General features: G+C 43.2%; 1 protein-coding gene across 1 annotated transcript in view; it reads right to left on the reverse strand.

The window, feature by feature from the left end:
* Nucleotides 1-15,392, reverse strand: part of ebf1a (EBF transcription factor 1a) — a 392,441-nt gene extending 377,049 nt beyond the window's left edge. Inside the window, exons 1-5 of the mRNA XM_048603786.1 lie at nucleotides 14,554-15,392; nucleotides 13,748-13,904; nucleotides 13,135-13,198; nucleotides 12,391-12,446; nucleotides 7,868-7,941 (exon numbers count right to left, since the gene is read on the reverse strand). Coding sequence (XP_048459743.1) covers nucleotides 7,868-7,941; nucleotides 12,391-12,446; nucleotides 13,135-13,198; nucleotides 13,748-13,904; nucleotides 14,554-14,687 — 485 coding nt within the window. The 5' untranslated portion in view covers nucleotides 14,688-15,392. The remainder of the gene's footprint in view (nucleotides 1-7,867; nucleotides 7,942-12,390; nucleotides 12,447-13,134; nucleotides 13,199-13,747; nucleotides 13,905-14,553) is intronic.
* Nucleotides 15,393-17,653: the final 2,261 nt, after the last annotated feature.

Raw genomic sequence — 17,653 nt, forward strand, 5'->3', positions numbered from 1 at the left:
TAGCATTTAATTAGGTTTCTGGCCTAGGTTTCACACAGTTACATTTAGTATTATGTCTAATGTGACTTGTAGTTATTTCTGCAGTTCATATATAGAATGAGCAGCGACTGAAGTTTCGGATAATGTTGTAAACTGTTATATTTTTGGCCTCACGGACAATGCTGTGCAGTTTGTACAACAACTCTTGGCTGACCACACCCATGTGTACTCGGTGCGGATGTGAAAGCTATCATCCTATTGATGCAATTCATGGGCAAACGCTTTGTGTACTTAAAGGGAAGGGTTCATTAGCAAAATACAACCAAGTCCTAATACCCTTCGATTCTCAACCCTTCCCCTCCACCTCAATACCTCATGAGCTGCTGTGTTTCAACTGCCGGGACCCTAAACTCTGGAGGGACCTTCTACAGCCTCTCTGTATTATTACCTCGCTCTGGCTATTTTTGCAAAACACATTTAAAAACCCTGCTTCTTTCACCAAGCTTTAAGGCAGCAGCCCCAAGCACGGTCTGGTGTCAAAAATCGATCTGATAGCGTTTCTGTGAAGTGACCTGGAATTTTTTACAATGGTTCAGAGTTTCTACACAAATGCAAGTTGTTGTTATCAGATATTCACTTGCCTCCCTGCCGGCAATAGGCCGTGTTGAGTTCTGATTCCACGGCAAGCAGTAGCACACCCCATCCTGGCCATTCTCCAGTTGGGAGCTGGGTAGTTGTCAGCTTGCTATTTGGGCCTGTATGGGGGAGGTGGGGAGGCGAGTGGCCAGTATGAGGGGAGACTCAATGGAGCAGAACCACTGTTTCTGTGCTACAGCCTGACCAACATCCACATTGAAACATATTCTGGATGGGTAATGACCATCAGCAGGGGCCCCGAGCTGATTTATTCCCCTGCAAAGCACAGAGGGCTATCAACAGATATCCCCAGCTGAGAGCAACTAATCTCAGCTCAGACCGCCAACGAATGAGAGGCATCTGTGACTGGGAGTTGGTGTCCCATCTTTTAAAGGGAAGGTGGCACTCTGTGCCTGGGCTCCCACTTCGAGGTCTGCATGGCAGAAATTTACAAGTGTTTTCTTTTTAAAATCTGGCTTGTAAATCTGACAATCACTTTACTCCGATTACCCCCAAGTTAATGAGTCCGATTCAGTCGTTGAACCCATTTAAATACCAGCTGAAGAGTAATTGAGCCAAGGAACAGAAGCAACAGACCTGAATCTGACAAGCAACAAGGAGGCACACTGACCTCTCAGCCTTTGAGGGGAGGGTGGATGGGGGGCATGTATGAACTCTGAGTACAGTAAGACAGAGCATTGAAAACTCATTGTGAGTTATTTATATTCACTCAATGGGCACAGGCCCAGGGTTGATGTGATCTTGCTAATCATATTTCACCATCTCTAAATGATATATTGCAGATAATATTCATGCTTTCATACAACATACGTTAATGCGATAAAGTCACATCATTTAAAAATGAAAGTTAAACCCCCAGACCTTGACTAAAACTATGGCTGTTCTTTTTTGGCGACCAGAAGACAAGCTGGTTTCACACCATATGGCGAATGGTAGTTGCATAGCAATTAGCTGAGGTGATTAATGGCGAACAGACTCTCATTTTATGCTTCTAACGGAGGGCACATTTGCGCCCTAGTGCAAATTCAGCACATCCGAACTTCTCCCGACAATGATGCAGAGTAAGAAAGTGGGTTTGCAGTGTGACAACCAAGAGAAGCAGGCAGAGAGGGGTGTGCTGCCCTGTGCTTAGGAGCCACAAAAGATTTGCAATTGAAAAGAGCATTAGAGGCACAATGGTTGACAGCTCCCACATCAGCCTGGTCACGTCTAGTAATAAATAAACAGCGCCCCAATAAAACCTTGCTTCAATAGTCAACAATGAAACCTGTAATCTCCCTCATCAGCTGGGTGACCTTTCACAAGGCACCTTTTTATTTCCAGCCCCCTCACAACACTGAAATATATTATCTGTGTGGTGCTCTGTTTCCTAGAATCTGGACCATACGGTGGTGGGAATTTTGGGCACCCTCCCTAATCTGACCTGACCCTTACCTACAGAGCACTGCAAATCCACAACACACTAACAGATAGACAAGAGAAGCAGGCAATTGATAGTGTGGGCTCAGCTATTCACTGTGGAACACAAACTTAACATTATGGAGCAAGGTTCCCACAAATGGAAAAAAAATCAAATAGCCAAAGGAATGAGTATTTTCCCCCACCATGGAAATGTCTGGGTGTTTGTCCAGTGTCTCAAGAGATTAAGTCAATGAGCCCCTCGGCCATTCAGACCAGGATGGATCCACATTAACCCATCTGTCAGGCCATTGCATTGGAGCAGGAAACTGTGTCGCCAAAATCCCCTGGAATTTGCACCCAGGTGGTAGACGATGATCTGAAAGATCGTATCACCCCTGCTTCCACCTCCCCCCACCACCAAACAAAGAACCCCAGACAGAAATTGCAGCACATTGTTAACTCGCATAGAATCCCAGCCCAGTCAGATCAACAGAAGAAAATTATCAACAAAACGTCAGCCCTGTCTGTTCTTTCCAGGGACTCTCCTACGCGGTTGTAACACCTCTGCAAAGCAACAATTTTCACTTAACATCAAACTCCACAACAGAACCAGATTGGAGCAGAGTCCCTCAGGAAAAGGTTCTCACAGAGTTTATGTTGCAAACTCGAGGATCGAACATCTACAAATGTTCTGCAGCCCCTCTTAGCAGACTCAGACTCTGGCGCAGGTATCAGCAAAATACCATATTTGTTACAATGACCCATCCCTTTACCCAGCCATTATAATTGAGTCTTTTGTATTTCACAATGTTTTGAGATAATAAAAAGAATCAGGCATATTCTTAAGATACAACTACCCTACCTTTGATGCAAAATTTCAAATTATTATAAATAAACTGAAAGTCTATTTTTGACAAATGTAACCTGACGTTTAACATCTTGGGTGATAAAATTAAGAAACTTTAAAATTTAGCCAGCACTTTCTGAAAACTGTGTTTGTCCAGGTTAAGTGGAATGAACATAAAAAGATTCACAGCCAGCACCCAGTTCCTGTTCAACCTAGTACAAGCCATATGCAGCACATTAGCCTATTACAATACCTATCCCCTCCTCTCTGCATCAAAGCACTTGTAAAGTCTTGAATAAGTCTGGTCTCACTTGGAGAAATATTAAGCATAGGGTTGCCCTTTTAAAATACAATCACTTCGGTGTTTAAATCAATGTTGTGTTATTAGAATCTCTTCCCTGCAAATGTTTTTCTTCCATAATATTGAGCTGACCTTCTCAGGTATAGAAGGATACTCCAGCTGTCCTGAGAATCTAGCTTTTTCAGGAGCAGAAGGGCACTTATTTGTTGAACAAACATAAATCTAAATTATAACAACTGCAACACAAATGTCTTGTTTTCAATTTTTGTTTCTCTATTCATTATGTTCCCTAGCTTACTCCCTCTCCTCTCCTGTGAACGAATACTGAAGTTTTATTTCATAGGCATTGATACTTCACGAGTGTCCAGGCAGTTTTAGATTAGATTCCAGAAAGTCGGCATCCATGTGCTTGCTCGGAGCATTTATGCTGCTAAACATGCTCCTCATCTCCCAGACCTGTACGTGAATGTTACTATACATTTATAGATGCCAATACACAAGGAACCTTACAACACACGCCCCCAAAGACCTTAATTATGTTTCCTTTGCAAGTATTTGTCCAATTCCCTTTTGAAACCTACTACTGACTCTGCTTCCACAACCCTTTCAGGCAGCACAATCCAGCCAATGTAAAACAATATCGGGTGAGCTAGCGAACCATTCAGACCAGAGTTAAGTTCAATATGTCTTCAGCGGATACATGCAGAGCAAATTCCCTCACCATCCCTGCTGCCCCCATTGACACCCAATACCTACACACAATACAAGCAAACAAAACATGCACACACACATAGACTATCAATGCAGGAACATGCATACATACACACACACACCATACTCATTCATGACCGCATGTGGTTTTCCATCAGGAGCCTGTAGGTACTCAGGTAAAATTATTCTAATTTTCTTCTTGTTCCAAGAACATTGAAGTGAACACAAGCACACCCAGCTTCTACCCTGCTTGAGCATGCACCAGGAAGGTTGTACATTCAGCATCATTTGTCTTTCTTTTCATGGACTATTTTCCATAATTTATGTTTCTTTTACATCAAATACAAAATTAGAACAACAGGCTACATAAAAAAGGGACAACATTGCCACGTTAAATGCTTTGAAGCCTGGAAATATGATATTCCACTGCCTACTATTTTAACAGTGGCATTGACCTATTTATCTTAAATGGGTTAACTATACTGTTAAAATAGTGGTGAAAGAATGTGCTGTGAAATCTCTCCATGGCGTCATGCCACTCCATAGCCGTGATGATCTCCCATGTCAGTCTTTACTTCTTGATCCCCTAATGTCTGTGGCTCATCAATCCCCTTCTCACCTCACTGTTCCTGCAAGAACCTCCAATGAAGGAATCCTACAGTCTGAAGCTTCTCCATGCCACATATCTGTTCTAATACTTCTCTTCATCTCATTAAAACCTTCCTCAAACCGATATTTTAAGAAAAAACATTTTTCAGTTTTCTCTGATTCTTAGCATCCAGTTCAACTCTTCCAAGAACTTTTCAACCTGACAATTCAGTTGCAGTACTGAAGGAGTACTGTGTTGTCAGAGATGCCATCTTTTGGCTGGTCTATTGGATCATGTTTACCATTTGTCTGACCAATGGGACCCTATTGTACAGCTCATCAGTGTCCTGGCTAATACTTTTCCTCCACCCAACTCCAACTCCACCATGTACAAACCAACAAGTCATTCATCTCATTAATGTCTGAAAGCCTTTGCTGTACACAAATTGACTCCCATTTAGTATGTTACAAGTAACTTCACTTCAGAGGTTATTTATTAATTATAAAGCACTCTCCTAAAAATGTGATCATGCATTATTTAAAGGCAAGTTCTTTAATTCTATTCAAATGTATTTTATAGCTGCTGGTTTCACAATTAGTATTTTCCTCACGATTATAGGTAGTTGCCATTAAATAAACTGTGTAGTGTGTAATTCACTAAATGGAACAATTTACCTATTTACCAGGTTAGCACTGATTATCCTTTGCTGTTCTTTATATTGTGGTATACTATGTAGTATTTTAAAATTACAAATGAATAAAACAAATGAAGATTACTTTTTTCAAAATGGCAAATAATACTTTTTTCTTTATTTGGAATCTGAATAATAGTCCACCAGAAGCTGGGATAGCATTGAGAGGCACGGATGCTTGATCAGGTAATTGCATCTGAAGCTACTCACTGGTGAGACTGCGGGTTCCTGCTCTAATGTTGTTAACAGTTATCACTAAACTCCTACATTTAAAAGCTAGAGAATCGATTTTGGTTAACATTTCCTGAAACCAGGACTGCCCAATATTCAAATTGAACTTATTTTTATTTCCTCAACTTTCCTCTATTTCCCTTCTGAATATAGAGAAAGTGGAAATCAGACAAATGGGCAGACCGAGCCATTGCAGTAATGGATCTTTCAAACCTCACTAAAAGCAGCTTAAAACACATGCAAAGCACACTAGTGAACGGGCATAAAATGGTTCCCAGAATCACTAAGGGTGTTGTAGCCTTGTTTATACACTTGCTAATCTAACGCTGTGTCTATAATGTAGCCGTATACAACTAAAATGTTACAAGTTAAGAGACATTCACTGTTGGTTTCCAGAAAGCAGTATTACGGGTCCATTCCAGCATTTATTATTCATAAGGACCCATTAGTGACTTTTACAAATGGGTCAGTGGGGTTACTCTGTGCCTGTCAAATATAATGATTTAAATTACTATTTTACTACTTGTGTTATGGAAGCAGGTAACTATAAAACAATTGTTAGAGGCATGAAATCCACTTGCACGTAGACACTATAGCACTTAAAACCAATGTCCAAACGTGATGATTTCATCGAATGGTAAGAGGCCTGTGATTTTTACCTTTTCTTCTCCCGAAGGTTTTACTCTACAATTGCTGGCTGCCTTCCACCAGCCGCAGATTCTTTGCATCTGGGCGGCCAGGCCTAAATCAATCAGCTCTGTCCACTGCACCTTCCAGCAAAGAGAATCCAGTAGACTGCAAGGGCGGTCTCACCCTCACACCCAGTGGCAATGGCCGCGTCCTCAAATGTTGGTCGATAGGGGTCACTAACTGCGGCAGGGCAACGGGGTCTCACCATTCCACTGAGATTATTGGGGGGGGGGGGAGGTGGAGAAGCATTCGATCCGCTTCATAGACACACACAAAAATAAATAAATTCACTGTGGAATAAGTTCCAGGCGTTTTCGAACAGCATAACAATGCAAGCATTTTTCTTCTTTAAATGGCATACTTTGGAACTTGGAACAAGGACAATTTCCAGGACAAGCTCCTTGCTGTGTTGTGACTATATCAACATCATTTTTAGTTGGTGCCGCCAGCTGCTTTAAGCCTGGGTACCCCAATTCCTGCCACTGCACACTCTTCATGGCTTTCCTACAACATGAGCCAGGGGAGGTCATGTTCCTGAGATTATGAGTTACTTTCTCCACGTTATTCCCTCGAAACAGCCTGCTGCGGTTTTCCGACACTTAAATCTGTTCTGGAATCACATATGGGATTTTTTTTGTTGTTTTTTTGACGGCATTGTCCACTTCCTGTGACTGCTAAAATAATTACAGCTGTTATAGTTGTTATGGGGCAGATGAAAACTTAGTAGGAATGATGCTATGGAACCAGACTGGAATAAATCACTTTCTCTAACAGCAAAGTTTGTCTTAAACCGCGTTTGGACACCACAGGCTTTAATGCAGTCCAGCTGGGAGCTGGGGAAACATTTATTATAATGGGAGGTTTTTTAATCCCTGAATTTGTTATAATGAGATAAATGTCATTAGTCAGTTGGAATAATTTGTCAAGTCTCGCAAATCTTCCAAGCCAAACAGTGAAATCAAGACCAGAAGGTCTCAAGTCCGATTCCTGGTCTGCTTTGAGTTAGGTGATGCTGCAGAAGAAATTGGCCTCGGTGCCCCTAGGGTTAAAGAGGGAAAATAGCAGCCAGGTTTCCTGTTCCTGACCAGTGTTGAGTGACTCCTGCTGGATAGTGCATGCACAAGGCCGGCAGAGGACCTTCGAATGAGATTCAGCTCACAGATCAGTATATCTGACATATTCAGTTGTTAGCTGCCCGCCCCATTCACTGTTTCAGTCGAGACATGAAAAAAATTGCTAACTCGGTTTGGAATGGGGTTTGGAGGGGAAGAAAATTCGGAGAACCAATTAAACTGCAGCACGGGCACCAGACAGAGGAAAATAAATGAGGGGCTGGGGAAAATGGAGATTATTGTTTACTCGAGCTTTTTTTTGAATCAACAATAATATTTGCGATGATAATCTGCCACATACTAGGAGAATGGTAAAAACTCAAGTCTGCCCGACATTCCAGGCGCAAACTATTGGTGAAATTAATTTGAATTTTAAAAAGTAGTTTTAAAAATATATATGCTTTCAAATAGTTTAGGAAAACATTTCAAATCCTGCAGTTGGATTTCTGAAAAGTCGTCGCTTTGGTTTGCTTCTTTACTGAGCACACAGAACAGAACGAAACAAAATACTGCGGCTGAAGCTGTGGTCCATAGGGTACAGCCAATGTAGCTCAGTATATTGTTTAATTGCTGCTGAAATGGAAATTAGTCAACGCTTTGGGAACAAAACAAACAAGTTTTTGGGGAGAAACTTTAGGACATCTCTGAGGTTCCTTACCTGCACATGATCTCATGCGTGAGAAGGACTCGACACATCTCTGGATTCTTGTCTTGTCCCTCGTACACGATAGCCTGGAAGAGATGGAAACTGTTATACCACGAGTGCTGATTCACCTCTCTCCCCTCTGCTGCCGCAGAACGTACGTTTGTTACCTAATGTCAGGATTTGAACACCATTGAAAAGAACAGAACTTATTTAATCTTCCCGGCCATGTTGAGGGGTTTGCTATGCGGATTCGGAGTACAGTTCAGAGTCAATCACATTGGCGAGAGGCTGGAATCCTCTTTAAATGTATATACAATTTCTTAGTTCGCAATGGTGGGGGTTGAACTCCAGTACATCTGGGTTCACCACTCCTCTGCTCAGTAACATAACCGTTACATTGTCAAGCGTTGTCGTGGGATAATAGCATCGAGATATTCCCAGATCCACATTCACTCGTACAGAGGTTCTAGCTTCTCTGCATCAAAGTATTGAGTGCCAGATAAACCTTTTTAACATTTTGCAGGACAGAACTGTTTTGTTTAAAATACAGTAAGTAGAGTTGTTAGGAAATATCCAACTTAACACATTGTAATGTGCTGTATTTTATTATAGTGTTGTCACTGAATGTTCCCGAAAAAAATATGATCGAAACAGGACAAAATTTGTTAGTCTGCATTTTCCTTTCACCGTATTCCTTCTCTTTAGTTTTATATTTTGCATGTTAACAGTCTGTATTCACGTTCGTTCTAGTATTTGCTAAGGATCTCAGTCCATACCTGTAAATCTACTTTTTTTAATCAATGTCCGCCAAACTTACTCAAGCGCGATAGGAATTTAAATCCAAAATAAATTGAGGTATCTAAACAGGAGATTTGCCTACATTTCAACCTGACATGTTACCGTTCACTTGGTCAATGTTAATTGCCCGACTATTTCTCTAGGTTCATTTTTTTTGTGTGTATATGCTGGCGAATCCAGAGTTCCTGCTGGGTTAAAACTGCAAAGCACTCGCCAACATTTCCTGGCGAAATAAAGAGACTCAAGGCCAGCCTGGGTCCGAAAGACGGGGCTGCACGGGGCAAATTCACATCTGAGCGAGACGTTTCCATCTTCCTTACTTCCGAAAGGAACATTTTACAGATCGTCCATAAAGGGAGTTTGCAAAAGTTGGCAGTAATTTTGTAGTCCCCGGTGCGGCAATGATCACCAGCCGTTCCAAGAACTTGCCGATGAAGACAGCATCCTTACGGTGATCAGTTACTCATCTGCATTCAATGCTGAAAATAAGTGCCACTTTATACAGGCAGGCTGTACTCTGAGTAAGTCAGGGCATTACAAAAATAAAGGGAGTGTGGGCCTTCCTTTACTTAATAAGAGCGGGGAGAAGGGTGCAGTTCCAAGATGCTAGGATTCTCTCACTAGATGGCCACGCAAAATGTTTTGTCATGTTACAGTTATCAAATTGTGAATATAGACGCATTCGGTGAACTCCAGCTACTATCTAATTCTTGGACTTTACAATTATCCTGGTGAGGCATTTTATACTGTGCAACTTGGTATATTTCCGATATTACACCAATGTTAACAATGGAACAGAATGGAAATCCAGCATAGAATGCACATTACACGGCTCGCTAATTTCATGTTAATTTCCACATTTGCCAAAAAAAATTCTTCGACAAAGTGAACTGTGATACACCTCACTGTTGCCCATACAGAATGCAGCGTCGCGTGTCAATATTGTGTATCAACAAGGAGGCCGAACACAATGTCATGTCCTGTTGTCTTTTTTTGAAAAAGGTACAATCGGGATTCGGAATCTTTGAGATATCTAGCCATGGCAGTGGGTTAGGGGCTGGGGAGGCTGGTGGGAGAGAGGGTAAGGGGATCCGGGGACGTGTTACGCTGACTGTGGGCCGCAGACAAAGCGTAGCTGAGATGGAGAGAATGGGGCAGCAGATTTGGAGAGATATTCGCCGACAGATGGTGAGCTGCGTTCAGTATGCCACCCCAACTGTTCCCATGTGTTTTATTGTTGTTTCCGCCAGCTCTGTTTTCGTGTGAAAGCTTAACCTGGTTCCCTTGCAGACGCACAAGAGAAGACAACAACAGAGGCGAAAGAACACTCAGGAAAAATAGCGAACTAATCACCTTTCCTAGTGTGGCTTTAACATAAATAAAATAAAATAAATTGTAAAAGCAATATATTAATAAATGATTTAACAAGAGAAATATATTAAATCCAGCAGTGGGAATACAGCCTTGGAAGCAATGTGTTTGATCACAGTGCTATCTGGGATTTTTTATACTTCATACATTTTTAATGCCCACAGATAATTATTCTTACATTACACATACCGTCAGAGCATGTGAGTAGGCATTTAGAATAATATTCCGTCTGACTAGATTTATGTGGGTTCTAAGCAACCCCCCCCCAAACACACACACACACACACAGCCACGGTTTAGAAATGGTACTGTGTGCATTTGTGTGTGTGTGAAACAGAACTAGAATTTCAACAAAATAAAGCATCAAGCCTGGCCACTCCAGAAGTCTGATGGGTTCGGGATAATCAAATTCTTGCAGGTCAAGCACAGTCGCGGGACTTCAACCTTATTTTACAAAGTACTCAGGGAAATCGCTGTGATTTAAAGGGGACAGTGTCTTCCGTCTCTCACAGGCAGAAGAAACCCTAATCTGTTCCATTTAGGGCTATCTTCCAAAGAAAAAATGGATAATCTGTTTGCGTGTGGGTTAATGGGATGGTAGTGTGTTTTGGGGGGGGGGTGGCGGGGGCGTGGAGGAACAGAAAATAATTGTCCAACAACAGCAGAGGGTCCACATCATTACACAAAAAGTTAACTCGAGTTAATTCGACATTCTAGCAAGACTACACTCCAAGCAGAGGTAGGGTGTATAGAGAAATACTCGCCAAGAAGTTGCTGTTGCATTGTAACAGCGTAACGATTAGTTTAACAAAGATCATACGTATATTTTTGTGGTTGTTCAAAACAAAAACATATTTGTTTGAATGCGGATCAATATTTTTAGAGTTAAAATTGGTTCTTTTCTCTGACTGCGTAGCTCTCTTCTTTCTCTGTTCGACCTGGTCTGACAGACCTCAATAGCAGGAAATCGCGTGCAGAAAAAAAAAGTATCAAACGATCCGTGGAGACATTTTCATCCCAAAGAGTTGTCTGTTGATCTTACGGTTTGACTTAGGCAGGAAACGAGACACATTCAGAAGTAAACGTAGCGGGGATGTGAGCGTGAAGATTTTACACACACACACACACACACAAAGCAAAACAAAAATAACGTTGTTACATTACAATTCTTTTCTTAAATCGTCTGAACTGATGTCCGTTTGCAGCCGCCGTGAAATTGCCCTTTTAAAAGACAGGGCAAATTTTGCACTGCATTGGTGTCGCTGGCAGGGTTACAGTTCTGCTGTACTCCGTGCTGGGACACAGTTGACACCCCTGAGCCCATAAACCGTGAGAACATCCAGGGGCAGAATTGTTTTATCATCATTAAGGATATCAACTCTGAAATTAAATTGGAATTAACTCGAAAGCGACTTTTGTCGTTCGGGTAAAGCGTTGCCTGTTGATTAACTGAATCGGGGTGGGGAGGGTGGAGGGACTGTACATTCACAGTCGCTGCTGGATGCAATGTTCATTGGTAACAAACTGGACTATTTAACCCTTGGGACGAGTGGTTAACGATAAGGGGAGAGCCAGCTAACCTGGCGAAACGCACAACATTCAGGTAAGTCAATGTGCCCGGAGGTTGCTCTTACACGGAACAACTTCTCTAGTTTTGTATGGAGATGCGGCTATTTCGCGCACCCGGTTAAAAACACACAAACACACACGCACACTGCCTGTGAACTGGAGTGAAATTAAAGGCATCGGTCTGCATAAATACGAAAGCAAAAAAAAAAAAATCCTTCAACGATTTACACTCAAAGTGCCCCGACATATTTGCACGTTTTAACGTTCCTACAACTTGAAGGGCGGGGGATCGACACTGAGGGGACATTCTAACACCTAGCGCCACCTCCAAAGTGGAGAGGAGTTCTCTTCCTTGTCTCTGTCGAGGCGAGGTCTTCCTTCTGTCAGTGTTAACAGAGTGGAGAGACTCCCTCTTCCCCTCTCCCAGTACATCCTCTCTCACCCCTCTCTGCCTCGGGAACAAAACTTTCTTTTTGTTCCTGTTAATTTTTTTTTGTTAAATTTTCTGTCAGAAAGATAGGACCTCTTAACTTGCTCGCAGCATGGCCTGATGCTGCCTGAACTTCCCCAAAACAGACCGATGTCAGGAAACCGTTTCCTTGACTTTGAACGTTTCAGAATAATTATAAACCTCCGGCAGTTTTGTTTCATAACCTGTCGGAGTGCCATTAGCTTCGCTAGCTCCAGGACCTGTAGTTTAATCTGAACCCTCTGGACACCATTCAAACCTTGTTCTCGTCTTACATGCTTCTATTTATATACGATTCCTGATAATTTTACGTGAAATATCACCTTACCTGTTTTGTCATCGAGTCGATGAGGCGAACATACAAATCCTGCTCGGTCCTTATCCCTAAATATCAGAACATATTGCAGATTGTCAGTCTGAAGGCCTCACTCGGTAAATGTAATGTCTTTTAGCAATACCTTAATTGTAGGTTGTACCTCCGGCTCCCTCCTCAAATTCTTCCCGTATTCAGGGGCGAACATTCCCCAGCCTTAAAATACCCAGGAACAGAGCAGTAAATCCGGGTGGAAGTGTTGCTGCACATGGAAAAAGCGGCTGGTAGCGATTTTTCAGAAGCTTAGGGGGAAATTAAAGGCGGACGAAGGAGGGGAGTGCTGTTAACATGGACAGTATAAATACTTCACTGATTCAAAACTGGCTTTCTGGACCACTCTCCAAAACTCTCTCAAACGCAAGTCGAATGATTAAAACTCAATTTTTTAAAAAAAAAATTCTAAGCCTAGTCTAGAGACAGATGTAAGGGACTTCGGTGAGATACATAAAGCCAACATTTTATAAAGAAAACGAGTGAATATGTATGACAGAGAGAGAGAGTGGGAAGGATAAAGTGTGAGTTTAAACTGCTTGAAGCTTCTAAGCGATATGAAATGCAAGTTCCAGCACAAGGGACAAGTAACAGAGGAGGGATGTGCAAGTTACGGAGAGACTGAATTTAAACTATGCCTGCTCCCGTTCCCGAAGAGCTAGCTCCAAGTTAGCAGCGACTACCATATGGCGACAGAAAGCGACTTACCATTGCTGTAGAGAAGCTGTAATCTGTAGTGAATTCCGTTATTGGTCTTTTCACCACCGATTTCCTGAAACATTATTTTTAAAGATGCCGGATTTTAGAGAGAGAGAGGGAGAAATTTGTGCTAAATAGAGTGAAATCTCAATTAAGATACCTTGCAAAGAAAAGTTGTCAGGGTTTAACCACGCGAGATTCTCATCGGAGCACCCAGTCCCTCACTCAATCAGTCCTTAGTTGATTTTGTTATATTTAAATCTGAATGTTTTGGTAAAAAGATTATTTTCCCCCAATTTGAATGTAAGAGACGGAGCAAAGTTAAGTTTCTCTAGGGTATGTGTTTATATCGAACTGTATATGTAAAGGGCTCTGTACATACGAATATACATTGCACATGTAAAGTTAATGTTTTCATTACAGAAACGATACCAAATACATTTCAAAGTCTCCGTTTTAGTATAAAGCAGAGAGTTAAGCCAATGTTGGAGATAATTTTTTAACGCGCTTTAGCTCAGGCAACTCAGCAGTTCCACCCCCAGAAACTTGGCCCCCGGTCGTTTCCTACAAACTTCTACGTTCCGCGCACACACACACACACACACACACACAATACACTTACTTTATCTTTCTCCACGAAACCCACAAAAGCTGTCCGCTCTATCTCCACCGGCTGGCCCTGGCGGTCGTAGAGAGCCAGCACAAAGTGGAAGAAGTTGGATTTGCGCAAGTTGGAGGGCGGCTGTTTCTCGAAGTGAGCCCGGGCCAGACCAACGCCACTGCGGGCAGACAAGACCGGGATGAGTCGGGGAAACAGAAAGCAGCCAGAGAAACTAAAAAAAACCCAACATAAACAGCCTACAAAATCGCCCCTTCCAAAGAGTAGACTAAAAATACAATCTGCATCCTTTTTATTAAATACAAAAAAATTCTCAAAAGCACTGGAGAAGTTGAAGATCCCAACACCCTAACATGCCCTAATTGAGTTGTACCGTCGTGTCAACGGTGGTGAGATGTTTAACTAACTTCTGGCGTGTTAGAAGAAGCGTGATTTTATTTTTTTTTAAACATCTATACTTTTAAGTTGAACGGTTTAAAACAAAGTTAGCGTCTTGAACTGAAGCAGTCAACATAACGGGGAAAAGGTAAATATGGACGGGGCGTTCAACTGTAATCAATTCATCAAATAAAAAGATACCCCGACAGCCCAAAGGAAGAAAACAACAAAAAAAAACACACAGTGGGACGGTAAATGATTGGGAATCAAACGTTGCTGAAAATATGTCAGAATTTGAAAAAAAAAATGTATGTGGCCTGTCTCTGACTTACAAAGAGCTTCGCCAGATCTACGGTCGGGTTGTAAATAGGTTTGCCACAAATACAGTGTGTGCGTGCGTGCTCAAAATTGAGAGAAATTGCATTGCCTACCTCTGAGCGGCCGAAGTCGCATCCATGATGCCGGCTCCTTGCATCCAGGACCGGACAGCGTTGATCCCGCTTCCCAGAGGCTCTTCCTTCATGCTGCCTCCGCTTCGTTGGATGTTTTCCTGAATACCGAACATGGAAACACGCTTTTCTGTTTGGATTTGGGATTTTCTTTTCCTTCGCTCTCCCGTCCCACCCACCCCACCCCCCCCCCAAAACCCCCCAACTCTGTCTCTGCTCGCCGCCGCCGCCGCCAGAAAACTGCTGAAGATGTTCCAAACGCACTCAAGTCTCCGCCAAGAGCGGTGCGTGAAAACACAGAGCAAAATTGCGGTGATGATATCGAACTGTGATGGGGTCCGCTTGTCTCTCTCTCTCTCACATACACACACACACACAAACACACACACAGTTGTGGGAGGGGTAGGGAGGAGGGGGTGGGGGTGAGAGAGAGAGGAAGGGGAGACACAGAGAGAGAGAGAGAGGGAGGCACACACACACACACACACACACACTCACTCACTTACTACCGGTTGGTGATCCGCAGAAAGTAAAGTATTTCCTCAAATGCCCCCCTACCCCCACCCCTCCCCCCCCCCCCAAGAAGTGGGGGTCAGAAAGGGCTGGCGAGGAAGCGGTAGCAGGTGAGGTTTGACAACACAAAATTAAAACCGAGCTACCGGGCTTTGAAACACCCAAGTGTCATCATCCAATTGGAACCACTAAGTTTATTCTCTCTCTCTCTCTCTCTCCCTGTGTAATATGTGTGTGTGTGTCTGTGTGCTAACAAACGTCGTGCCTGCCAGTCCCAGCGAATGAATGAGTAATGTTGCTCCGCCGAGTTCTTCCCTTGTGAATGATGCTGGGTTGTTTTTTTTTGGTAAGGGTTGGCGGGGGGGGGGGGGGGGGGGAGGGGGGGGGGGTGGGGGTGGGAGGGATGCGTGTTCTCTGATCTCGGGCTGGGAAGACGGGGAGGAGGAGTGGACACAGAGGAGGCTTGGTGGTGGTGGGGAGTCAGTAATGGGAGCCGATTGTCCCTGTTGGAATTCACATTTCAACAGCCCCCAACCCCGTCTCAGATACCCCACCAAATTCCTCTCTCTCCCCTAAGGCAACAAAATCTCGCCGCCGCCTTCCCCCCCCTATCCCCCAGCCGAAAGGGTCGGAGCTGCTGAGGGGGTGGGGGGAAGAGGATGGGCGATGACTACCAAATATGGCGTGGAAAGCCCCGCCCTCCCCCCTAAACCAATGGGTTGGTCTGTCTCTGTGTAATGGACAGAAGGAGCTGACAATAGGGTAAATCATGTTTTGTTCTTGTTTTCATATTTGGTACAACGAAGCGGTAAAGGTACAAAGAATTTACTGTTTCAAAACGCGGGCCTGTCCCGTTGGACTTTTCCTTTCCTTCTTCTGGGTTGGTCTAATGGAAAATTAAAAGGATGAAATGTTTAATGTTTTGTTGTTCTGAGCGACAGATTCTCAAACTGTCCTGGGCTTGGGCAATTTCTGAAACAAATCCCACGAGGTTGCCCGGGGTCCATTTGACTGAACTGATATCATAGAAAGCAAAAATAAAATCTATCCCCTTCCCCCCACCCCTCATAACAACTTCACATGGAGCTACAGCTCCCTGTGTAGGAACAGCTGTTAAGATACGCTGGAGCAACTTCATGGAATCTGTGCTACAGAATTTGGCAAATGCAAAAATCGAGCTTAATATACATATATTATACTATGCACATTAATACTATAATATATTTATTTTGAAAACTTATTATAAAAATTAAGAAGTCCTTGGGGCAAATAATAATCAATAGAATTATTTGTCATCAATGAGAGCGGTGTACAATGTAGCAGTAAGGGCTACCGTGTAATAGATTCGGGGCCTCCAGCTATTACTACGTAGCCTGCCATTATTACACTACCTGTTATTAGTCACTAACGGTCCCCATTAACAACTATTCACCCTCCCAGCCTGATCGTTATCAACTCTTAGATAACAAGATGTAGAGCTAGATGAACACAGCAGGCCAAGCAGTATCAGAGGAGCAGGAAGGCTGACGTTTCGGGCCTAGACCCTTCTTCAGAAATGGGGTCAACTCTTTGCCTGTCCAACTGCTCTTCTCTCTCTTTAGGCTCTATCCTATCGTTTACTCCCTACCCCATCTCCCTCCCCTATTTTCTGCATATGAACTGACGTTTTCCCAGGCACCATCAGTTCTGAGGAAGGGTCGCCGTACACGAAACGTTAACTCTTGTTTGTTTTTCCTTCACAGATGCTGCCAGACCTGCTGAGCTTTTCCAGCAACTTCTGTTTTTGCTCCTCCAGCTATGAGGTTGTGTCCCGGGTGGAGCGGGTTGGGGGTAATGTTGGAGTGAATCCAGATAATGTATACACGCAGGTATACCCACACACACACACAGAGTTGCGATTATAATGCAGAATTTTGGTAATGATGCTGTAGCATTATGTAACTGATGTTTAAATTGGGTATGGGGTTTTTTAAAACAAAAAATGATAGTATGTCACATCTGAATACAACCTTCGAAACACAGGACCTTATACCAAATTAGAGCACCCTACTCTGTTGGCTGATACAGGATTAACTTGTAAAAACAATCTTTTTGACACTGTTTCAGAATGCACGCATCTCTCCTTAATACAACAGGTAGCCATACGCAACGTTGTCCCGGGTCCGCCGTTTCCCCCACTGGGTTGAGCAAAAGGCTGGAGACTAACAGCTCTCCCCAGCTCTGGAAACGACGCCCCTTCTTCCCCCCAAACCCAACCCCTGAGGCCTCCGCCCCCACAGTGCTCAGACACTGAGATTTAGCATTTTTAAAACCCACTTTCTGCTATTTGCAGCCTGCGGTTTAAAACCCAGTTCAAACACCTCCTCGTCAAATGAGCAACACATGCAGGAATGAAATCAGCTGTAGATACTCGTATTTTGATTTGGTGCGTCTGTGGAAACTCTTTACAACCCTGATTTCAGGGGAAATACTTGAACATTAGCAATGGGCATGTCGCGGCTGGAATACCTCAACCGGAATGAAAACCGGCTAAAACACAGAGTTCCAGTTGCCGCCAGCCCTGCTGTAT

This window comes from Rhincodon typus, chromosome 12 (assembly GCF_021869965.1).
Source record: "Rhincodon typus isolate 14 chromosome 12, sRhiTyp1.1, whole genome shotgun sequence".
Taxonomy (NCBI): domain Eukaryota; kingdom Metazoa; phylum Chordata; class Chondrichthyes; order Orectolobiformes; family Rhincodontidae; genus Rhincodon; species Rhincodon typus.